The sequence below is a fragment of the Paramisgurnus dabryanus genome, chromosome 5, assembly GCF_030506205.2.
Source record: "Paramisgurnus dabryanus chromosome 5, PD_genome_1.1, whole genome shotgun sequence".
Taxonomy (NCBI): domain Eukaryota; kingdom Metazoa; phylum Chordata; class Actinopteri; order Cypriniformes; family Cobitidae; genus Paramisgurnus; species Paramisgurnus dabryanus.
Genome location: NC_133341.1, coordinates 48,082,365 through 48,108,649, shown reverse-complemented (window position 1 = coordinate 48,108,649; position 26,285 = coordinate 48,082,365). Strand labels below are relative to the sequence as shown.

At 37.2% G+C, this 26,285-nt stretch overlaps 1 protein-coding gene across 6 annotated transcripts; it reads left to right on the top strand.

Annotated features, from left to right (window-relative positions):
• Positions 1-418: 418 nt before the first annotated feature.
• On the top strand, positions 419-26,285 carry LOC135774442 (interleukin-12 receptor subunit beta-2). Of its 6 annotated transcripts, none has more exons than XM_065284549.2 (16): positions 419-527; positions 651-689; positions 983-1,042; positions 5,629-5,731; positions 5,839-6,050; positions 6,254-6,399; positions 9,115-9,250; positions 12,993-13,093; positions 13,954-14,176; positions 14,340-14,525; positions 16,171-16,299; positions 20,171-20,317; positions 23,203-23,346; positions 23,528-23,621; positions 24,995-25,076; positions 25,225-26,284. In XM_065284549.2, exons 1-16 carry the CDS (start codon positions 473-475, stop codon positions 25,774-25,776), a joined length of 2,409 nt encoding a protein of 802 aa, XP_065140621.1. In that variant the 5' UTR covers positions 419-472; the 3' UTR covers positions 25,777-26,284. The 6 variants fall into 6 exon arrangements, with proteins under 6 accessions (XP_065140621.1, XP_065140624.1, XP_065140622.1 ...); XM_065284550.2 differs by having other exon boundaries at positions 438-527; positions 672-689; XM_065284552.2 differs by lacking the exon at positions 651-689 and having other exon boundaries at positions 433-527.

The following is a 26,285-nucleotide window of genomic DNA, read 5'->3' as shown; positions in this document are numbered from 1 at the left end:
AGAACATAGACATTTGTACAGGTTTGTAACAACATTAGCATGAATAAATGATGACACAAGTTTTATTTTTGGGTGAACTATCCCTTTAAAACTTTGGCCGCGGCTGTATCTCATCTAGCCCTAACCCATTAGATCCCAGGTCTGTTAAATTACCTGAATAGGCTATGTCACACAGAAAATGATTTTAAAAAACATCAATAAAACCGCACTTTTTGTTTCTGCAAAGAAAGCTGCTGTAGCTTAATTATTATCTTATGGTTTAGTTCCTGTGCATCGTAGACGCGTTATGAACTGACTGAACGTGACAAAAAAATCCTAAATATGATTCGTAGGCAGTTCACTAGCTTGCAAGACACAGTTATGATAGCTAAAAGTGATGCATAAGCGAAGTAGGGAATACCCCCTGAATCTCTTCCGTCAGTTCGTAGGCTGTGAGTTCATTTAGTGAAATAGACGCTCAGAAGAGGCGACGATGCGCGAGTGTTCGGATGCTTTATATTTATCTCTTCTCTTTTATTTCACTCTGGGTACAGTATATGCTTTCACTTTTATACACTTACAAAGTCGCATGCTACTGTATACAGTGCTTTGCTATAGTGCAAATATGGAAGGTTTCTTTCTTAAACTTGAATTAGTTTTATTAATCTCAGGTTTCGTGTCTCTTCGCACAGCTATTTCCAAAGCAAGCGGTAAGTACATGTTAGTCTGTGATATATGCGTGTATATATTCAGTATGTGTCTGTTAAGTGGCTACTAAAGTTCCTTGCATATTTGCATTAGTTTTAATACTTGACTTTTCTATTAAAAGTGCTCCTGCTAAAGAAATAATGGCTCTTCAGTGGTTGCAGCATCTTCAGCAAAAAATTTTTTTCCAATTATTTTCTGATTAATAGCGTTCTTGAGCTGGTTATTTTGCCTTAGATATTACATTACCAACACAGATTGTTTTCTTAAAGGTTAAAACCGTTCGGTTTTTTTTTAGGATCCTGTGACTGCGGCAAATCTCCCTGTACAGTAAACACAAAATGTAACTTCACAGAAGGTAAGAAGGACCTTTAACAACTCATAATGTAATAACTGCATAATAACTGTACATAAAATAATAAGTACTACATTATAATGCAATAAAATATTCATAATGTAATAATTATCTCAAAACCTAATAAAATATTGAGCCTATAATGTTGTAACAATCATTATGAAAATGTATTACACTATAAATTCCTCAAAATATGATCTTAATGTTATAGTTTTAATGTTTTGGTTTTTAAAACCAAAAGAATGTATTAGCCTACACTTTATTTTACGATGTCACTGTAATGTAATTATACATTTAAAGGGATAGTTCACCCCAAAATGAAAATACTGTCATAATTTACTCACCTTTCTGTTGTTTTAAACCTGTATGAGTAATATGGATGGTAAGCACACAGTTGACGGTACCCATTGAATTCCATAGTAGGAGAAATACTATGAAGTCAGTGGGTACCGTCAACTGTGCATAGCATCTTTTTTCAAAATTTCTTCTTTGGTTTAAACCGTAAAAAGAAACTCATACAGGTATGAAACAACATAAATGTGAGTAAATGATGACGGAATAAAAATTTTTTTGGGTGATTTATCCCTTTAAGTACTGAGTAATAATAATTAACAAGTGAGGAGTTTGGATACAAAACCCTAAGTGCATCTGAAATGTTTTCTTGTAAATGAGCACTTTTTATCAGGCTCATGTGTCATTTTACTTTATTAGCAATGGAAAGGTTACAGTTGTAACATACTCCAAACAGCATGAGATGAAGTTCTAAGTACAGATAACTTTAATAACACATAAGATAATAACATAAATCTGTGGCATGGCAAGACAAGACAATAAACAAGACCTGAACACTACACAATACAATGAAACAATAACCTACAAAGGACCGTGAGGCACTGACAGGCCTGGGCCTTGGAGCAGCAGCTTAAGGTGCTTTCACACCTGCCTCGTTTTGTTCGGTTTAATCGTACCAGAGTTCGATTGCTCACTTGGTGCAGTTTGTTTGGGCAGGTGAGAATGCAGAAATCGAAATCTGGTGCGCACCAAAAGCGGACCAAACAAGCGGACCGAGACCTCCTTGAAGAGTGTCTCCGTCGTTTGTAGTGCATTACAATTGTTGTTTTCAAGCCGCATCCGCGATTCATTCTGGAAACGAACAGTTTGATATAATTACAGCACGCAGTCATATGTCCACAGTGTCTGCTGTATTTTCCTCCTTTTTGTTTACTTCCGGGGTTCCGTTGGAATTTTGCGCACGTTGATTCTGAAAAATCGAGAAGTAGTTTAGGAAATACGTTCAAATACATATGGCCAATGAGTGATGTGGATCTTATCACATGACAGAATTTTGGTTTGTTTCAACTGGGTCAGACTAGAGCAATCAGTGTGGTGTGAAAAGGAACCAAAACTGCTAAAAAGCTACAATGTATAATTTTTTGCTTATGGTCTGGAACAAATGAACCGAACTACAGATGTGAAAACACCCTTAGACACGCCGGCAATGTCCTCTGTGCTCTCATCCCTTCCTACCCTCCCCCAAAAAATATTTAAGGGAGCGACCATCTTGGCTATGGGGTCTGGCATGGGGTGATCTTGGGAACAGGTTGAGGTTTGGCGACCATTTTAGGAACAAGTTCAGGCATGGGGGCGGTCATCTTGGGAACAAGTTTAGGCATGGTGTTGGTCATCTTGGGAAAATGTTCAGGCATGGCGGCAGCCACATTGGGAACAGGTTCAGATGTTGTGGAGTCTTACTTGGGAATACATTCAGACTTGGTGGAGGCCATCTTGGATGTGGCAGGTGGCTTAGGAGACTCAGGTTCATGGGCTGCAGTGACCTTTGTGGGCACTGTAATGCAGTGTGTGGCCCAAAAACACAACAACGCTTTTGCCACCACCGGTAACACTGCAGACAGGGAATATCTCTGATGCCTCTGAGGATACCTGACTTGGGGCCACTTGCGTAGCAGGCTTGCCCTGACTAGGCTGTGGCAAGCCAGGCATGATGTGAGCTGGCTATGGTATAGCAGGCATAACGTGAGCAATTCCAAACATGACAGTAGGGGCATAGAAAATCTTTTGTGTCATCTCAAATTCACCCACAGTAACGTAAGATCCAAGCAAAACAAAATCAATATATTTCACTAAAGACCAGTGGTTAAGGCCCAAAGGCAACTGTTCATAAATATGGTCATCCATACAATTAGTAAAACAAAACTGTAACATGGTTTCATCCCATCAAACATTATAACCTCAATTCATGAAGTCCTGAACAGATTCCTTGTTGGGATGACCATCTGGATTTAACATAAACAACTTAAGCAACGGCAGCCATATTGCAACAGAACGCCCACCACACATCAGTTTATTAGTGGAGAGGAGACAGAGTGATATAGCCAATTAGTATGAGGAGGTGATTAGTAGGCCAACTGAGAAGAGATCCAATCAGAGCTACTCATTTTGTGGGACAAGTTGTGAAGAAATCCATTCAGAGCTAATCTTTGAGGGTAGGTTGATCTATGCAGGCAGCAGAGGCATTTTAAAAACCCGCTGCAAAGTTCGTTTTCACAATAGGTTGTCTAAATTATATTTGGTATTGGTAAATGGACTGCATTTATATAGCGCTTTTAACAGACCTATGGCCATCCAAAGCGCTTTACAATTAGCCTCACATTCACCCATTCACTCACACATTCATACACCGACGGTGGTGTCAGCCATGCAAGGCTGTCGGGGGCAGCTGGGGTTAGGTGTCTTGCTCAAGGACACCTCGACACTTGGTCCGGTGGAGCCGGGAATTGAACCACCAACCTTCCGGTTTGTAGACAACCTACATGAACCACTGGGCCACTAGTGGTTCTAGGTACAGTCTTAGTTACCCAGCTTTGGCTGATGTCAGTTGACTTCGCTCGTTAGCAACACGCTAACGTTTTGCAGTACACCCGGTCCGAAGACATGTCTCATTGACAACAAAAATGTCAGAGCTAACGTCTAATCTGGTCACACCTAATATTACAAGAAGACCGCCTGTAAAGACGACTCATCCAGAAATACATGCGAAGGTAAGCATACACACTAAGGTTATTTTATCAGATAAACCATTGTGTTTTCGCTAAACTTGGAGTAACTTAGAAACGAAAGGAATACACATCTGAACTGTATTGATTGTATTGGATTGTCTGAATTAATACTGAGTATAAATACTCAGTGTCCTCAAATGGAATGAAATGTGTAACGTTACTATTATAGTAGATGTTGTGCTGTTACATGACTGGAAAAAGTGCGTCTGTCTGTCTGCCGTGCGTGCGTGCGTGTGTCTGTGTGTGCATGTCATTCAAAGAGAATGCATATCTTTTTCTGGGACCATGTATATTTCTTAGGTAGAGCGGGCCTTATGCTTATTTTATGTGAGATTATCTTTTGTAAGAAAGCCACGGTCATTTTATAAAATAAAATACGTGTTTTCTACAACAACCATTAAATCTGGGTTTGTATTGCATATTTAAACCTTACCATTCCATAACAGAGTGAGGATACTTCCAATGACTAAAAAACTAAAGACTAGACTAAGACTAAAACTCTTATGATATTTAGTCGACTAAAACTAGACTAAGACTAAAAGATTTCAGATGACTAAAATGACTAAAACTAAATGGTGTGTTTTTCAAAAGACTAAGACTAAATCAGAATTTGCTGCCAAAATTAACACTGCCAGAATGCCGGTGCACACCCCTAATCTTTTTCGAAGGACATCCTGAGATTTTTAACCACCACAGAGAGTCAGGACCTCGGGTTATTGTCTCATCCGAAGGACGGTGCTTTTTTGACAGTATAGTTTCCCCATCACTAATACAATGGAGCCAATCAAATCAAGACACACATAAAACAAGAGACAAACCTGGCTGTAAATGATTTCAAAATAAAAGACATGACATATAAACCAAGAACACAAGACAGATACATAACAATAGCCAGTGATTAAAGATCTCTCTTTTGGAATTTCATTACTATATTTGACTGTCTTTTGTACATGTTCACCTAATTCACTTTCCTTGCACTTAGAGGTCTTTGGTACGAAATCATCGTGGCAGTTAACGGAATCTACCAACAATAGGATATTTGTGAATGCCGTTAGGGTGGGATTAAGCGGATTCAAAGCGAAACTATTTGATGAACATATAATACGTGCTGAAAACATTTGGTTAATATTATTATCTAATTTTTGTATCATGTATCTAAGTTCCAGTGTGTTCATAATGTAGTAAATTTAACGTATTATGAAAAATCATTATTAGTTTATGAAAAAAAGTTATTATGAGCTCAAGACTTTTTTATGTTTTGAGAAAAACTATTACATTATGAGCATTGTATTTAATGAATAATGTCATATTTATTGCATCCTGTGCAGTTATTACATTACAGAGCCATTGTGGATATGTAAAACTGTACAATGTTATAATTTTTTTCTTAAATAAAAAAAGATGAACCCTTTATTGTTCAATAGAAAATATTTATTTGCAAGGTTTTCAAATGCCTTGTTCAATTGAAGGTTTCTTGACTGTTTTTACAATTGTATATATCTCATTTCAAAGGAGCAAATGATTTTACATGCTTTATAAAAAATGGAAAAATGTTTTACATCTGTGAGTGGAAACCCGGAGATATTTCAACCTCATACACACTTTGCATTAAACAGTAAGTGAAAATTAATGATAATATCAACTGTTTAAGGTTATAAACTTTAGCCCGCTTGTGTCCATCCATTTATAAGTTTAACAGTGCTTATTATTCCATTTGAAAAGAGAAACATTTGGAGAGATACCTGGAAGCCGTGTGTTTTCTGTGAATAGGAGGAAGTGCAGATGTGCAAATGTTAACCAGAAGAACACAACTTCCATCGCAGACGGTTTCCGTGTAATTCCAGATTACAAAATGACAGCTTATGTTATTGCAACAAGTGAAGATCAGAGAAGCTGTACCTACAAACGTTTAAGTGGTCTTCCATCACAGATGAGTATGTAACTTTTTTAACTATGTAAATATATTGATACATTTATTGATAAATAACACATCTTAATATTATAGTAATAAACTTATTTTTTATCACCTGTTGAGTTCAACCTACCTGTATGCAGACATTACTCCTTGACTTGAAAAGCTTTAAAATTCAGACAGGATTAGTGATTCCACATTAAGATGTTTTTTCTTTAATTCCAGAAATTTGCAGTCCTCCATCAGCAGTAGTTTTTGAACGAAAATTAGGAAATATGTATGTTCAAGTAAAATGGGGGGAGGATGAGACTCATATTACACAAAAGTTCTCTGTAAAGTACAGAGAGTTCAACTCTACAGAGTGGAAAGAGGTAAATATCAATAACAATACTATGAATACTATATTTGTAGAATTTAACTCTAAAGTCCAATTATCATTTTATTTTTATTTATTTTTTTGATACAGAACACAATCAATCCTTTAACAAATGCTAATTTAAATAATATTTTATGACAAAATGTCTCATTTTGTTGATGTGCTGCTGTAAACATTTAGTTTTAAAGAAGACCCGTTTATCTCGCTAACAGACATCCTTTTCTGTTTAATGGAGTTCTGGCAACTTGTTTTTTTTTTTTTTTTTTATTTAATTGATGTGTGAGAATTGATCAACCCAGCATAACAACTCCCCCATACAGTGTACAATAAGAGTGTGGGTTAATGTACTGTATATTAGAGAGAACACTGTATGCTGCTGGGTGTGGTGTGGCTTTGTGGTTAAAGATATGGGCCTCATAGCTAAAACCTGGCATGGGTTTAAGCTAAATGAATGTGTATGCATAAATAAAAGTATTTCTAACTGTATAATCTGTATAAAAAGGGTCTTCCAAAAGTGGCAGCACCTCTGTTATATAATATATATTGCAGTGCATGGAGAATTTCTTTATAGAGAAATTTAATACATGGTCCAGAAAATTAATACTATTTAAAGAGCCAGTAAGATGACAATTTTAAGCATCCTATCACTGTTTATAAGTCCCGGACAACAGGTTTAAATGCATGCAAGGTCAAAAAACACTGTAATTGTCTCAAAATATAAATTTAAAATTACCCCATTTCTCAGAGATCCCCAAACGATTCGTGTGAAGCCGTTTAACGACTCAAGTCTGCCTAAACCCCACCTTCCAGCAGCCTACTCTGCTCTGATTGGTCAACTGACAGAGTGTCTTTGCACAGATCACAGATCAGTCGCACAGACTACAGATCAGTGACACAGACCAACAATAGTGCAACATGTATTGACCTCGTGCTAACATGATTTACTGAGAAGACATTGTCAACATCAATACACATCATTCATCATTAATCCAGGCAATAACAACGACGATTGAAACTAACATTTTACACTCATTTAAGCATTTATGTAAACTAATCGGGTCATAGCAAAACCGTAAGTGAGCATGCGTTAGCCGTTTGCTAACGTGACTCTCTGACAGTAAATTAACAGTTTAAACAACAAAATCATTCATCATTAATCCAAGCAATAACAACGAAGATCGAAACTATCAATTTTACACTCATTTAAGTATTTATGTAAACTAACCGGGTCATAGCAAAACCCTTAGTGAGCATGAGTTACGTTAACCGCTTGCTATCGTGACTCTGACAGTATATAGCGTTTAAACAACGATATCATTCATCATTAATCCAAGCAATAAAAACGACTAAAGACATTTTACACTCATTTAAGCATTTATGTAAAATAACCGGGTCATAGCAAAACCGAAAGTGCAGCATGTGTTAACCGCTTGCTAACGTGACTCTCTGACAACGACATCATTCATCATTAATCCAAGCAATAAAAATGATGATAGACATTTTAAACTCATTTAACCAAGTATGTAGCTATAATCATACTTACAGGTTGTGGTTAGGAGACGCATGTTGTTCCAAATAAAGTGGGTACTGAACCATCTTTCATTGCCAAACGTCTAAATCCCTCCATTAAAATTTAATTTTAACCACTGATTCTTCACAGCCAGACACGTTTAGTATATCCCTCATTGAAAAAGTCTCCTTTGGTAGTGAAAACAACACAAACTGAAAACACAGCGTGAGCTGATGTTTACACACACTAACTAGCTGTGGGCGGGTCATAGTTTTCGTTTCTCCCGCGGGTAAGGCTGTAGGCGGAGATTAGTATTTCGTGTGACGTGGATGCGTTCGTGTGACGTGGATAAAGACAGGCAGGAGATTCAATCCATATAACGACTCGTTTCAACGATTCAGAGTCGACTCCCTACTTTAGAAGCCAATAACTTTATTAATCGTGCACTTTTTGGTTCAACTACTTTACACGTTGTTTACATTGATGGACAGCTACATGACACACTGCAATACAGGTCAGTTTCGATTTTGGATCTGTGTGGCTCTCTAATAAATAATTAAGTTGGTGGAAAGAGAGAAACAACAAAGTTAACAATTACAAATAAAACTTGGTCTGTAAAGCCTTTTCTCATGAAAGCAAGAACGGGTTGCCAAATGTAACAAATCTGTTCCAATTTCAGATAACACTATGATGCAGTATTTGAAAATGTATATCTTTATTTGTGTTTAAGAACCTGTGGGGTGACTCTGTAAACAGTATCAATTAGGGAAAAAAGATATTTTTAAACAAAAAATGCTTTGCCATAAAGGCAAATCGATTGCTTAAGCATGCGAATTAAGCATGCCAAGTTATTCTTAAGTGTGCATGCACTGTAAAAATACTTTGCTGCCTTAAAAATTTTTTGTTGAATCAACTTGGATTTACAAGTCATTTCAACTTACTATTATTTATCTTGACTAAAGATGAGTTGTTATAATTACAGGTGAGTTGTTATAACTTGACTTTTCTCAACTATATTTTATAAGTTGTGCTAACTCATCTCTGTTGACATGACTTGTAAATCTGAGTTGATTTAACAAAATTTTTTAAGGCAGCAAAGAATTTTTTACAGTGTGGCAGATCTGTACAAAATATTTTGTAATGTGCTCATTTCAGTCTATGGCATCACAGCGTACTATGTTTTTTCCCTTTCCTCTGTAGCAACTATCTATAAACAACATAGAATGTTATATATGGAATCTGACATCTTTTCTGTCATATGAGATGCAAATACAGTGCATTACCAATGCAGACTGTTCCCAGTGTCCTCCTGGTGAAGTCATCATTGTCCCACGTGGTAAGTTGAGTAATTTTCTAAGTATACAGTACGTTTGTTGTATGGGCTGTTTATAGAGTTTAATTTCTGACACACACGCAGCATAGAATAGCAAGAAAATGACAAAACATTCTATTACGTCCACGTATTCTTTCCCTCTTTCTGTCTTATTTTCACAGATACCTCCTATTTATTCAATTCCAAGTCATGCATAAATAACTCATTGATCTCATCAGCCCTGCATCACCAATTACTCATTATAGGTCCAATGCAAAGGGTTTCTGTGGCTAGATTTTAAAAGGGACAGTTCACCCAAAAATAAAAATTTGGTTATCATTACTCACTCTCATGTTGTTACAACCCTGTATCAATTTCTTTGTTCTGATGAACAAAAAGGAAGATTTTTAGTGAAATGCTTGTAACCAAATCGTTTGTGGACCCCATTCACTTCCATAGTAGGAAAAAGGAATACTATGGAAGTAAATGGGGTCCACAAATGGTTTGGTTACAAACATTTCTCAAAAATATCTTCCTTTGTGTTCATCAAAACAACTAAATGTATACAGGTTTGTAACAACATGACAGTGAGTAAATAATCATTATCATTTTTGGGTGAACTATTCCTTTAAGCACATGCTGTTAAATTTCTGATTGGGTGTCAGAAATTACAAATTTACTTCTGCTTTTAAATTACATGTGTGAAACGTTTGTCTAACCAGTGTTAAAAGCGTACTTTACAAAGTATATTACCCAGGGTTAAGCATTGTAAAAACCTCTCATGTAATTTAAAATAGTCCCCTATATACTATTCCCCCTATTGTTCACTATTCAATCCTAATATAGTCCACTTTCAAAATGCATTATGAATATTCTCAAAGTCTATGAGCATTTTAAGCAGCGTTTTGCACCTATTGAATGGCCCTGCAGGAAAGGGAAGCCACACAAAGGTGCAAGAAAAAGAAAAGGATGTCTCAGATGCTGAAGACTTTTATTAATAATTTTTGGGTGTTAGGTAGTTAGGGGATGTGTTAGGGTGTTTTTTTTAATGGGCACCACACTCTCAGAAAAAAGGTACAAAAGTTCACTCTAAAATAAATTCTGCTGGGTTGTGTTAAATCCAATGCTGGGTAAATATGGTACAGAACACATGTCTGTTTAATAAATAAACCTGTGCTGGGTTGTTTCATGCTTGGGTTAACAACAACCCATCATAGGTTTATGTGACTTGTCCAATATTTACCAAGCATTCACTGTAAAAAAAATCCGTAGAAATTACCATGTTATTGCAGCTGGGTTGCCGGTAATTTACCGTAGATTTACATTTATGTTATTTACTGGCAAGAGTTTGTTCAAAGTTATATAAATTTTAAATATTAACAAGTCTTTATCTTTACAGAATAAAACTATACAATAACAGCCTCATGCAAAGCATTCTGGGAACCAGAAATCATCATCAACCTTTTTCTGTTTTTTGCTTCAGATTTTGTTTCCCAGAACGTTTTGCTTGATGCTGTTTTTTTAGTTTTACTCTGTAAAGACAAAGACTTGTAAATGTTTAATGTTCATTTAACTTTGAACAAAATATTGCCAGTAAAAAACATAAATTTAATTCTACGGTAAATTACCGGCAACCCAGCTGCAATTTCTACGGAATTTTTTTACAGTGTTGGGTTAACGGAACCATATGTAGGATGGTGGCCAAAAATGGTACTGCAATTACTTTCAAATTACTGTAGAGCGGTGTATCCCATCCCCCCTGACACGAGGTTGCCAGATAGTTTAGGCTGCACGATCCAGCAGGACCATACTGGCTACATCAAGAAGCTTCCAATGGCAAGTGATGAGTCCAACACAATATGTTTTTTCTGTTAAACCTTTTAGGCTGATCAGGTCTTTGTTTACAAACCATTAAGTTTACAATTAATGAAGAAGGGTAATAAACTTGTCATGCCATATATCATTACAATAAAGGGTTTAGATGTCCTTTCGAAGTGCTGTTTCATGAAATAAATGCTCTAGCAAAATTAATAATACATTTTATGCAACGAGGTTATATCGGAATGTGCTCATTCAAAAAATGACATCATACCTGTATTATGAAAGAGCGCGTCCATAGTAACTACAGACTCGCGCTGCTGGCATAAAAGGTTTAACAAAAAAAAAACAGAAAAAAAACTTACTGTGTTGGAATAGTCGCATGCCATTGGAAGCTTCTCCTAGCAGCCAGTATGGTCCTGCAGCCTATACTATCTGGCAACCTCGAGGATTCACAATATAACATCCATTTGCAGTGATCAGTGCAAATTCAAATTCTTCTCCTTTTTCAGCTGTCTTCATCTTTCAAAGGCATCTCCTATACAAATCCTTGTTTTATTTCAGACTTTGTCATGTATTTTGGATTCATAACGAGGTCTTTCGGTTTCGTAACATTTTTATCCGACAAATTCGGATGCTGAAACACTACTGACTTCGTGATTGGTAGATAGATGGAGGGTGGTGCATCAGACCAAAACACAACATGACAACATAAACATCAGTTGAGGGCTGCAACTCCACTTTTTAAATGACAATATCCTGGCCGGACCACTGTTGTCAGTGATAAAAGTATTTGAAATGAACATTATTTCTTAATGTCTAGTGACATATCAGGGCCATTTTATGATTCATTGATAGAAATTTCTTACATACTGTTCCTTTGAAAACAACCCAGCAGAATTAAAAGTGTTATCACTGTGATGGTACCTTTTGGTACAGATTTATACCTTTTAGGTACAAAAGTGTACTTTTTAAAAAGGTACCAGCCCAGTGACACCTTTTGTACCTTCTTGTACCTTTCACTGAGAGTGCACTAGTGTCACTTCTTTCTTCTGCCTTAATTTAAGTTTTAATTTACTATTATAACAATTTTGACTATTCCCTAAAATAGTCCACTTGAAGAAGTCATTTTCAGTGCGAACTTCAAAATGCATTATGAATATTCTTTAAGTCTATGAGCATTTAAAGTAGGGTGACCATACGTGCCATTCTTCCCGAACGCGTCCTGGACAGGATTTCTGTGCGTCTTCTGGAAGTCGTATTTGTTGACCGCATAGGCCATTCAGTTAAAAACATAACGCATACAATCGTAGTTTCATTCTTCTTCTGTAATAATAATAATAATCCTCTAGATGTACAGTATGTGGTCGACAAATACGAATTCCGGAAGACGCAACCGAATTCCTTGCCAGGACTCGTCTGGGAAGAATGGCACGTATGGTCATCCTATTTTAAGCAGTGTTTTTGCACCTATTGAATGGCCCTGCAGGAAAGGGAATGGCCTTGAAGGAAATGGAATGGTTCTGCAGGAAAGGGAATGGTCCTGCAAGAAAAAGGAGGTCACACCTAGAAAAATGTTACCATAACATTTGGGTCAAAAAATTCTTTCACTTTCTGTAGTTTTCAAAGATAATCCCACCTAAACATATACACATTATATCAGGCCAATCAGTTTGCACACATTACTCCATCTTTTAAAGGCCCCGCAGGAAAGGGAATGGTTCTGCAGGAAAAGGAATGGTCCTGCAAGATAAAGGAGGTCACACCTAGAATAATTTTATAACATAACATTTTGGTCGAAAAACTCTTTCACTTTCTGTTGTTTTCAAAGATAATCCCACCTAAACATAAACACATTATATCAGGCCAATCAGTTTTGCACAAATTACTCACTCCATCTTTACTGTTTGATAATATAATAAATGTATTTTCATAATGTTCTCCTCAGAACTTACCGATGCCCCATACATTCAGCATGAGATTCAAGACCATGTAAAGGATCCAGTTTATGTATCAGCAGGACAAAGAAAAGTGATTGTGAAGTGGAAGGTACTTTTCCCAAACCACAAATTTATTGTATTGCATGTTACTGGTTTTGGTAGTCAAAACATCCTAAACTAATGTGTGCAAGATATCCATACTAAAATCTTGAAGGATTTCATTGGACCAAATAAGAATCTTTTAGGGGTGAAATAAGATCTTACTGGCTAAACTACATTTCATATTTCTATTGTTTATTTTTATCACAATTAGTTCATTATAGTTGGATCTTATTTTTATTATTAAAGTCCTTGTAAAGTAAGATATTAAATGTGAGTTTGTCACACCACAGAAAAATGTGTTATTAACCACCCAACCAATTTTGAATGCTGGGAAAAAACGCCAAATAAATAAAATAAGTTTAGAAAATAGGCAGCATTTTCTACTCTCAAGCAGTGGGGCGTGTCCGCTGTCTGTGCTGAAACCACACCCACAACAAAGTTGTCTCTTTCAACCGGAATGAATGCTCGTGATTGTGTTAGGGGCGTGGCCATGTGTGGTGGCTCAAGTGTGTTGTTTAACCACAGTTTTAACCCCGCCCAAATAATTCTGTACACAGAAATGGTGAAAAACTGTTTAACGACCTAACTCTGCAATTTACAACTACATAGTTTACAGTCGTTTTGGCGTGTTTTAGCAATACATTTCTAACATTTCTAATTTTTTAGAAACAATTTTCAAGATTGACTTTACAGTGACTTTTAGTGTATTTTATAAAGTGGATAATGTTTTGATCGATGTTTACACTTCTTAAGTAATCATTTTAAAACACACTGTTCTCCTTTCTTTTACATTTAATACTTATTGATCCCATTTGATTCGTTTAGCATTGAAAAATCCAAACAGGAATTCTCCCCTTTTTCTTTCAGTATGCACACAGTGAGGCTGTGACTTACTACATTGTAACTGTAAGAAAAGTCTCTGGGGAGTCCATCAAGGATGACAGTTTCACCACCAAAGATGCAACCATCACCCTGTTTCTGTCTTACTCCAGCTACAACTTTAGCATCAGGGCATTTAACAGTGCTGGATCATCCCCTGCTGCCAGTATAATCATAGACGACATGGATGACTCCCTGCAGAATACTCAGGGTAACACTCAAGTTTTGTAGTACACACAAATGCATGAATTTTGTTATCCTTTGGGATTCAGTATATTTATGCTGCAGTAATAGAAATTACATTATGGGTAAAGGAATTGGTTCAGTTGCATCGAAAAGCTGTGAATTATTTGCCTTTTTGATTTATTTTTTAGATTGGTTTGGCCCATTCAATGTCAGCATAAAAAGCAACAACAGTTTCAGTCTGTGGTGGAACAGCTCCGCCTCAAGTGTGTGTTTCTCTGTAGAGTGGTGGGCAAGAGGACAGATACCAGCTTTCCGATCATTCTACATGGATACATGGATGACGCACAAAGAGATAACTGAGATTACTGAGAGCAGTAATGTTCCTATTTTTACTCCAATGAAGAACAAGTGAATAGAGTATTACTGTACAGTAGTACTATTTGATGATTTGCTCATTCGTAAAATTTGTTACTTTTGCTGCTGTTACATAAGACGTTTCGTTCTATTGAGTTACATTCATATGCTTGCACGTGCGGCAAACCAGAAACGTAAGCAAAAAAAAAAATCACATTTTGGCACATTTTAAAGTTCAAAATTGGTGAACTCTGATCTTATCACATGAAGACGTGCAACCAGATTAAGTAACAGTATTGCACAATCCTATTCCGTGCAAACAAAAACAACCATAGCCATGCAAACACGTTGGAATCCATGATGTGTGAAAAAAATGTGAATGGACACATTTTTTAGAGTAGGGCCAAAGCTAATGGTGTAGCATTTGTGGCTATCTGAGGCAGTTCACCGTCAACTTTCACATAAATTTACAAAAGACAATTTTTTACCTCATTATTCATTTAACGATTGTTGGACATGTGATGCTAATCTTATTTCTGAGAGTAAGCGCTTTCATTTGATATAAGACTTGCCCATGTTTGTCATATTTGAAAAATATGAAATATGTAAATATTAAATCATATAAAAAAAATGGGGGGGGGTGATAGTATCAATTAAATGTAAATAACTTTCTTACAGTAAAATATATTTCAAAGTGATGCATATCTGCAGAAAGTAGAGATTTTAAGCTTTCAAACAGTATCTCATATGTGGTACTGGGTCCATGACAGACCATAAAAAATTAAATTAATATTTTATATCAAGTCATAATATGTCATTTGGACCCGGGTCTAAAACACACTGTTCTCCTTTCTTAGTAGAGTATTACTGTACAGTAATATTATTTGATGATTTGCTCGTTCGTAAAAAATGGATGTTTCGTTCTATTGAGTTACATGCATATGCTTGCACGTGCGGCAAACCAGAAACATAAGCTCATATGAAAAAAAAATGCACATTTTGGCACATTTTAAAGTTCAAAATTGGTGAACTCTGATCTTATCACATAAAGACGTGCGACCAGATTGAGTAACAGTATTTCACAATCCTATTCCGTAAAAACAAAAACAACCATAGCCATGCAAACACGTTGAAATCCATGATGTGTGAATAAAATGAAGCACACAACCAAAGAAAATGCTGTGAATGGACTACTTTTTTAGAGTAGGGCCTAAGCTAAAAGATGGTGTATCATTTGTGGCTATCTGTGCTATCTGACGCAGTTCACCGTCAACTTTCACATAAATTCACAAAAGACGATTTTTTACCTCATTATTCATTCGACGATTGTTGGATATGTGATGATAACAGAACAAAAATAACGATGTAGCCTTATTCCTGAGAGTTAGAGCTTTCATTTGATATAAGACTTGCCCATGTTTGTCATATTCAATTTTTAGCGTGTTATTATATACCCGCCGGATATGCAGGGGTCTGAAAGTCTTATGTGACTGCAGCATCACCCATGGATGGTTTCAATCTTAGACTGTATCTCAAAAAGGACCTAAGTCATCGTTTACTGATCATCCTGCTTTCCATAAGACCTAATAAAATAGATGGGTTTGGTTTTGGTGTCAACCATTTCTAATCTCAATAACGCTTTTGTTATTTGGTCTTTCTTTGCAGTTTTTCAACCCTATGTGAGGTATTACTTCGTCCTGCACAAAAGATCATACAAAGACACCTGCAACATGAAAAACATAAATGACAGTGAAATAACCTATGGCACGTCCCAAGCTTACCTCACCGAAGGAAGTCAGTACAAATACTTTATATTTGTCATTATACAAAAAAGACCAGTTTGTGAGTTTACATGCTGGCCCAGCTTGTCATGCATTCATTTGTTGTCTAAAGAAGTCAAAGAGAACTTTGAGAGTACAGAAAAATGTGCTATAGCAGCCAAACTAGATTGTCATGTGCAGAAAATGTAGTATTAAAAGTCATAGGTACTGTAAGTGTTAAGTTTAACACATTGAGGTGCTAGGGTTACTTTTAAAATGTTTCCACTACCGATTATTTATAGTAATGCATGCAGTAAAATATAATCGGTAATGTGTTCCATTAGCCTTCCCAACTCGTAACTTAATTTAATGCATTCTTACTATTAAATGCCTTACTACAAGAGAAACTTTCCATGATTTGACGTGGACTCACGTATCTCATTTTTTATGATCAAGTATATCATCCTGGTAGAAAGAATGCACATGAGAGATGTGAAGCATTTTAACATAATGCTCATATGATTTTGAACAAGGTTACAATTTCTACTTTTACCAATGAGTATAACATGATTTGTTTTTTGATGATATGTGGGTCCTCTTTATAGTATGGAACAGAATTCGATATGGTACTAAAGGCTGCATCTGTTTTGCATTTCTCACTTAATGTCTGTATCTTTGTAGCATTTCTCACTTCTCATCTATGCTTACTAAATTTATATACATGTACACCACAGACACAGTAGATAAAACGTATATTGCTGAAACGTCTAACTGTTCACTTTAAGGCTAAAGTGAACATATATATATATCTGTATGACAGTTACTCCAAGTAAATACCAAATAGACTAGTAAGTAAAAAACAAATGTCTTCAAATGTCTTCATATATGTAACTAATCTGCATATAGTTCACTATATTCTGACCAACAGACAAATATTTATTTATAATTGATTTCAAATATAATTTTATGAAAAAATTCTCATTGAAGTTGCAACAGAAGAACATGTATATTTATAAGAAATTATGTTTTTTTGAGAAAAATATTCCAGGATTTTTCTCATTTTAATGGACCTTAATGGACCCCAACACTTAACACTTAACTCAACACTTAACAGTTTTTTTCAGCGGAGTTTCAATGGACTCTAAATGATCCAAAACGAGGCATAAGGGTCTTATCTAGCAAAACGATTGTCATTTTTGACAAGAAAAAATAAAAATATGCACTTTTAAACCACAACTTCTTGTCTATCTGCGGTCCTGTGATGCGGCAGCGCGACCTCACGCAATGCGTCATCACGTCAAGAGGTCACAGATGATGTATGCGAACTTATGTCCCAGTCTTTACAAGTGTGGAGAAAGAGGACCGTTCCCACGTTTTTGTATGTCAAATGATAATAATTAATGTCTTTGTGTTAGTTTATTGTTTGAAATGGTCCAAAAATATGTAACACGTAACCTTTCTATGTCACTATATTACGTGAGGTCGCGCTGGATAAGACCCTTATGCCTCATTTGTAGGGATGTGACGAGATCTCGTGCGACGAGATCTCGCGAGATTAAATGTGTATCGCGAGATTAAGTGTGTCTCGCGAGATTTCTTGTGTAGGTGAAATTCTGGCCGTTTCTCACATAGATATGTATATAAAGGCTAGATGGCTCAAGGCGGAGTCAGCTGTGTCGTCACTTGGCGGCCATCTTAGGTCAGTGCTGCCATAGTGCTGCTCCCTGCTGCTGTGGACGGAAGGTGAGTGACATACGCCAACTAAAATGCTCGTAACTTGCTGAATTCTTGACGGATTTACAAACGGTTTGGTTTTTTACAAACGTTATTAACGTGGCTATAATTCTGGATGCTTTAACATGTTTCATGAATTTTTTATTTATTTTTAGTATACGTATTCAGTGTCATAGGTACATCTTTGACGTTTATAACAAACCAATCCGTTTGAAAATCGGTAAAAAATTAAGCAAGTTATGGTCATTTAAAAGTACCTGCATCATTAAAACTCAATGCTACGAGTGAGCGAGCGCCCTGTCCTAAGATGGCCGCCAAAATGCGGACGTTCCACTCAATTGGCCATCAGCGCGGACGAGCCATCTAGCCTTTATATACATATCTATGGTTTCTCAAATAAAAGACTGCATCCTTCGGAGGTCGCATTTTTAAACTGCATTTACTTAATAAAGACTGTCTTTTTAGAGACTACTAACAATTATAAAGTTTACTAATAATTTAGTTAATCGCAAATTGTTGTAATATGCTCACGACTTGCGAATGTGATGCTCAGTTAATGATCTGAAATAAACCTTATGACGTATGCAGCCTGCATTTGCGACCTCCGGAGGAGGCAGTTGCAGGCGCCTTTTTTAAATGATATTCTATGGGCATGGAGCGTTTATGGCAGTTGCAGGCGCCTTTTTTAAATAATATTCTATGGGCATGGAGCGTTTGCGCGCTGTTTATGCGCGCTGAGCGCCTTGCGGTTTTTGCCGGCGGCCGCAGCACGCGCCTTTGAAGGAGCGCTGAGAGCGGAGAAGCGCCCGACGTCATTCGCGTCTTTCCATTGTCCACTCGAATGAGGGGAGATGCGGGCCTTACGTTGTGGTGATGAGGGAAGTTTACAGTTGCTTTGAAGAACCGGACTCCACTCGCTCACTCTCTCCTGCGTGTTTGTGCACCTCTCACCCTCAAACAAGGTCAGAGCAAGCGTCATCTTTTTAAAGTTTCTGCTAATATGACAGTTAACAGCAAAAGAGCGCACGCTTTAATATTTGATTGACAAGACAGCTGACTAGGTGGTTGCCTAGCAATATTAAAAGCCGCGTCGACACGCACTGCTCTTTTTTTTAAAAAGACATTGCATCGCGCCTTGCGTTTCCAAGCGTTTAAAGCGTGGTTGGTATAATTAGCCTCTTATAGTGCATGCATTATATTCTGTCTTTTACTGCATTTGCTTTTTTGTTTGGGTTTCCAATAATGTTCGTTTGGGAGCTCGTATGAAGTCTGAGACGTGTTGTGTTTGTCTGTTGTCAGTGTCAGATGTGAAGTCTCAGCAGATTAAACCATCACAGAGTTTACATGATTTAATGTCTGCATGTTCATTTCTATTGTAAAGAAATGGACGTATATTAAATATTCAAATGGATTTAAACATTGTTTGGCTAAAAAATAAGCGTTTTTCTCCGTCTAAAGTGAAAGTGAAGATAGCATCCGAGAGACGAGTCTACTATCGCCCCCTGCAGACATTTGTTATAATATATACATAATGCTTTTTATTTATAGACCACAAATGTAATGTGTTTATTAATGTAATGTTGTTTAATGTAACTTGGTTTTAATACTTTATTTGAACCAATTATTATTGCATCTTCGTTATTATGTAATTTTAAAGGCTACTGCTCACTTGGGTCTATTTTTATTACCCAAAAATAACAAATTACTTCATTATCAGTTAGTAAAATAATTGTTAGGGGCAGTCCTTGATTAGTTAAAACATTTAAAAATAACATGATTTCAGTTTCTTATTCATTTATTTTATCATCGAGGGCTTCTTAAAAGGTGTAAAAATATCGTCTCGTCTCGTTCTCGTGAACCCAATCTCGTGTCTCGTCTCGTCTCGTGGATTAAGTGTCTCGTCACACCCCTACTCATTTGGGATTGTTTCGAGTCCTTTGAAACTCTGTTGAAAAAAACTGTTAAGTGTTGAGTTAAGTGTTAAGTGTTGGGGTCCATTTAAATGAGACAAATCCTGGAATGTTTTCCTCAAAAAACATAATTTCTTCTTGACTGAACAAAGAAAGCATCAACATTTTGGATTACATGGTGGTGAATAAATTATCTGGATTTTTTTAAAGAAAATTGACTAATCCTTTAATGCTAAAAAGACTACCGGTTTCTGCTTGCAGTTCCTATCAGTGCTCCTGGAAATGTGACTGTTTTAAACATTACCCAGCATTCCTCAGTGATCACATGGAGCCCTGTGCCCGAGGAAGATTTGCGTGGATTCTTGCTAGGCTACAAAATTTACCACATAGAGGATGACACTGAATCATGTAAGTGTAAATTCAGATATGATACTGGTAAATGGGCGTAGTCAGCATGTTAAAAGTCAGGGGAACGTGGGACATAGATGTCACACCATCAAATATTTGTGACAAGCGGATATAATGAATAGGCACTCTCACATACAGCTTTTCAAACGCTCTTTTAAAGCATGTTATGCCTTTGTTGATTTTAGTACTGCAATGGAAGTTTACACCACTAATAGGAAGATATAAATCAGCTGCTAGTGATTGACACCATTATTCTTTATTGCCTCTACTGCAAAGTGACAGCCCTTCATTTTTGTTTTCATTTTTACATTTCAGTGCACTAACTACCACCTATATTAGCATAAATTACAGGGCTGCCCTCGACCAAAGATTTTCTTAGGGGCTAATCACACCAAACGTGGTTTAAACGCTTGGAAATGAAAAAAGAGCAGTGCGATGCGGCTTTTTACATTGCTAGGCAACCACCGAGTCAGGTGTCTTGTCAATCAAATATTGAAGCGTGAGCGCTCTTTTGCTGTTAACTGTCATATTAGCAGAAACTTTAAAAAGAGAACGCTTGCTCTGACCTTGTTTGATGGTGAGAGGTGCACAAACACGACAGTGAGCGAGTGGAGTCCGGTTCTTCAAAGCAATTGTAAACTTCCCTCACCAAAACGTAAGGCCCGCCTCTCCCCCCATTCGATTGGACAATGGAAAGACGCAAATGACGTCTGCTGCTTTTCTATTCTCAGCGCTCCTTCAAAAACATGCGACCGGCGGCAAAAACCGCAAGGCGTTCCGCGCACATAAACAGCATGCATAGGCTCACTGACCATAGAATATCATTCACAAAAGGCGCCTGCAACTGCCATAAACGCGTTTGGTGTGATTGGCCCCTTAGTCGACTAGTAGTGTAAACTTCCCTCACCACAACGTAAGGCCCGCCTCTCCCCTCATTCGATTGGACAATGGAAAGACGTGAATGCCGTCGACTGCTTTTCTGCTCTCAGCGCTACTTCAAAAACACGTGCTGCGACCGGCGGCAAAAAACGCAAGGTTTAAACAGCACAAATACCCTCTCTGCCCAAAGAATATCATTTAAAAAAAGGCGCCTGCAACTGCCATAAACGTGTTTAGTGTGTTTGGCCCCTTAGAATATCATTCAAAAAAGGCACCTACAACTGCCATAAACGCGTTTGGTGTGATTGGCCCCTTAGCCGACAAGTAGTCGTTCATTTTTGCTATTATTTGACTAGTCGCATGTTTATTTATAGAATAATTTATTATTTAAATATAGGAGGTTGGCTGTGATATTAATTACATGCTAATTGGCCATGTCTGTAATTTGTAACCATATTTCGCCAAACGCCAAGGTCCTGTGATCATTTTAGTAGCATACTGTGTGAATCCGCATCTCTGTTATTTGGCCAGGATATAATTTTTCAAGCTCTTTACCTTGGCTGTTTTTTATCTACCATTTTGTTCTTGTCTGTTTCTGCGCAGCCGGCTCTGCAGCTGAGCAGCACAGCACATACACATACTGTAATTATTTTTGTTAAATTTAGGATATATAAATTAGAATAAAACGAATTAATACAAATATGCAGTAAATTCAAACACTTCAAAGGTAAACCGACAGCATTATCATCAAATAAAAACTCTGAAGTTAGAATACTCTTTAATATAAATAATTTTTCTTAAAATAAGTGTAGGATATTTTAATTAGAAACAAATGAAAACCTTACATCTATTAACAGCATTTTGTGGGGGTAGTGCATTGTTTATTTGGCGGTGCAGTTCCATAACAATAAGAAACTTTTTCACGAGCACTGAGTGAGCGAGCGAGAGAGAGAGAGCGAGAGAGAGAGAGCGAGAGAGAGAGAGAGCGAGAGAGAGAGAGAGAGAGAGAGAGACCTGCGCTGATTTACTGGGGCTTATTATGAAATTACAGAAATGACTTGTTCATTTATTATGAGTGGATCATTTCCCATTTCTCTGTCACATTCAGTCTATGATGCGGGAGTGCTGAGTTAGCCACGCCCACTTATTTACATTCCATGGCATACACGGAATCTGACATTTTTTTTCATGGTAACGGAATATACCGTCATACCGTCTAGCCAAATATTGTCCATCAATGGAAAACATTTTAATTTTTATTCATTTTAGCTTTCGGATAATGTGTAAGTCTCAAAAAATGAACCCTTACGACTGGTTTAGTGGGCCAGGGTCACATAGAATTAGATGAGTGTCAATCCATTAAACAACAACACTGTATATCTCAGAATTTTGTAAACCTGACAAAACATTTAACATCAAACGCAGGATGTCAGCGGGAGCATTATACATTCGAAAAGCCATGAATGTATAACTGAGGAAGTGGTCGGGAGATTACAAGCAGAGATTAAAATATCAATAAATGAGCGTGGAGTTTGAGTACCTGTTGTGTCCTTTTAACTTACACTGCCATTGTAATCTCTGCTTTTGTTACTCCCGACCACTTCCTCAGTTATACATTCATGGCTTTTGGAATGTATAATGCTCCCGCTGACATCCTGCGTTTGATGTTAAATGTTTTGTCAGGTTTACAATTTTCTGAGATAGACTTTAATGACATTGACTTTGTAATATACTCATTGATCTGGGAAGAGCACTTTTAAACATTAGATGCAGTGTCAAAGCGCTGCGGTTAACTAAAGCTGAACCTCACCAAATTTAAGTTTGCCAAGGCAGTTGTCACATACTGGAGAAGATGACCAAGGCCTCTGCTATTGTTAAATTTCCTTCTTCCTAACAAAAAATCATATCCGTATATGTAACTGTTGCCTATTAATAGGATTCTGGATTACACCTTTTCTATCTTAAAGCTAATATTATTGTCTTTGTGCATCATTTAATTCTGACAGTCACTGTAATGCATCCCAGTCTGAACAGCTTTCAGTTGCAGAAGCTCAAAAGCAACAGTGCATACCGCGTGCAGCTGGCTGCGTTTACTGCAGCTGGGGAAGGCCAGCGCAGTGAGCCCAAACCATTTGTTACAAACATGCTGGGTAAAGTAATATTTCTTTTTAATGACTTTAAATTAGTTGAAAAGTACTAAGTTGATGTTTTTTATAACTTAATGCTTTTCACTATATCTAGTAAATGACATACAGTACAGTATGTGTTTTGGACGGTTTGTGTTTGGTTTAAATAAAAAATATATATCTTTTTTGACACCATTTGTTGCAGAATACACAGCCTTGAGCAGCATTATAGCTGCAGTCATCGTGGGAATCATCATCCTTTTACTTGCCGTTCACCTCAGCTGTCGACTACTGCACAGGTTGAGTTATATGCATTTAAAGATGACTCAATGACTTAAATGTACACATAAGGAATAATTGATGACGGGCTGTTGAATTATATATATATATATATAAAAAATAATGCACACCCAAGCAGTGGCTTAGCAAGTCAGTCCTGGGCCCATATGCAAAAAAATTACGGGCCCCCTTAAGCCAAAGCCCCCCCAACCTTGCCCGTTGGCACTGTTAACTGTGGCGCGCAGGTCTGTAAACAACATATACTTTTAATAAGGTAGTCAAATATTTTTACTTTACTTTTTTACTTTATAGGGTAGATTTAAAGGTTCTCTAAGCGAATTGACGCGTTTTAGACCATAAAACATTTTTGTTACATACAGCAAACATCGCCTCACTATCTGCTTGCTGCCTGTCCGCTGATCAAACTGTAAATAAACGCGATCTTTGTAGACAGCCCAGGCTTCACAAACGGCAATAACAAAACAGTGGCCAAACCTACAAACAGAAACCATAACAAAGTATTCTAACCAATAAACGACAAGAAGGATTTGAGGGTGGGGGTTGGGCGCGTTCATGAAAGCACGGAAGGGAGGGGGAGGGGTTAGCTACGCTCCGTCTGTTTGAAAACAATTCAAACATCAACAATAACTAACGTCTTGCAGATTCGCTTAGAACGCCTTTAAATAAAGAAAAACAAAATGTTTTGGGTAGTTTTTGACTCGTGACTAACTTCTCTGCCTTCTCGTTTCTCTTTAAGGCCCCACTTTTATGTTTATATTTGTCCATCCTTAATGTTCATGTAGATAGCCGCTATAGAAACCTCTCACACTGTTTTTTTTTTTTTTGGCGCGGCGATGCGTCATGAAAAAAATGATGGCTTAGTAGTTTATGGCAGCCGCGGAGTACAAAAAAAATAAGAAACGCAAACAAGAAATGACTTAGAAATTAGACATTATGGAGAAATAAGAAATCACTACACATGATATGCATACAAAATATATTTATTGCGGCCACAAATAAAAATTAATTAAAAAAAAATGTTTTATTAAAACCTGGGGCGGGCCCAGGGCGGGTCCCCTATTGGCCCGGGCCCATTTGCACGTGCATACCCTGCATGCCCAGACGCTACGCCACTGCACCCAAGGTGGTAATGTGGTGCGACGCAAATGTGCATTACTTTCAAATAATTCAAAGGACCGGAGTCAATTAATCCTCTTATACCACGTTTACCACAAACATTGCTCTGGTGCCTATTTTTAAGACATTTAAAATGTTAGGTGTGCGGTTTACAGAAAAATTATCAACATCCATTGAACATTTCTTAACCAAACAGAATAAAGCATTAAACAGATCCGTGGTATAAAGTGTATTAATTCTGTGCCATACGTTTTAGAGCCAAGAAACTGCTTTGGCCCAGTATACCAAATCCCGGAAACAGTAATGCAGTTCAGAAAATCGAAAATGGCCATGAACTGGTAAGCATGTGTCATAAATCAAATTTTACATTTTTGATCAGTAGAGATATATTGCAATTGATGCTGAGGTCTACATTTATTGGTTGTGTGTTTTACCAGTTGTTCGATGAATGTATACAAACCTCTTTGTCCTATTTATCATCTGCAGAATATCCTTGAGCCACTCATCAGAAAGAAGCTGGAGGAGAGCGAGGCATGTGACCCCAGTGCAGTATGTGTTGTTGAGAGGAAAAAGGAGGCATCTCTTCTCAGCAGCTCTTCAAAACCTGTGGCTGTTGTAAAACCCACTGTCCTCCACCTCAGTGAAGAGGAGGACAGCACATCCACATCGGAAGAGATGGCAACCACAGACACCCCAACATTTGAACCAAATAAAGAGTCTGTTCCAACTGAGAACTTTCCTATGAACCTGATTAACATAGAACCTACTTTGAGTGCTTCAATGGACAGTGAGAACGATGCCCCTGAAGATTCATCTAAATCCCAAATTGACTCTCCTGTGAAGCCTGCTGTAGTTTTCATGAGTGATTATACCACTATGGAATTTTTCCAGCAGGTTGCTAGGGCTGGGATCCAGAGTACATCCTTCCAAACAGGACAACAAGGACTTGTTTTCGTACATCCAGGTCAGGATTACGTTCGTCAGTCAAGTTATGCAGAAAATAAACAATGTCATGGTCAAATTTATGAGTGCAAATAAACACCAATTTGCCAGCATGGAACCCAAGGATTTTCTTTGAAACCTGACTTTGAGTTTGTTAACAAATCATGGTGGAAATGAATAGTTTTGTAAAGTGTTCAGGAAAAATGCAGGTCTTCCATTTTGTGCAGCATGTACATCTGTATTCACCGGAGGTTAGGTGAATAACAGCTTGTACTGTAGCTTGCTCTTTACTATTAACTGCTCAAAACACCTAATCACTAACAAACTTTACATATACACATATGTCGTGTAGCAATAAATACTGTATAGTTATACATCCCAACTTGAAGGGGACATTTCAAGACTTTTTAAAGATGTAAAATAAATCTTTGATGTCCCCAGAGTATGTGTGTGAAGATTTAGCTCAAAATACCCTATAGATAATTTATTATAGCATGTTAAAATTCCCACTTTGCAGGTGTGAGCCAAAATGTGCCATTTTTGGGTGTGTCCTTTTAAATACAAATGAGCTGGGCCCATATTCTTAAAGGACAAGTTCGGTATTT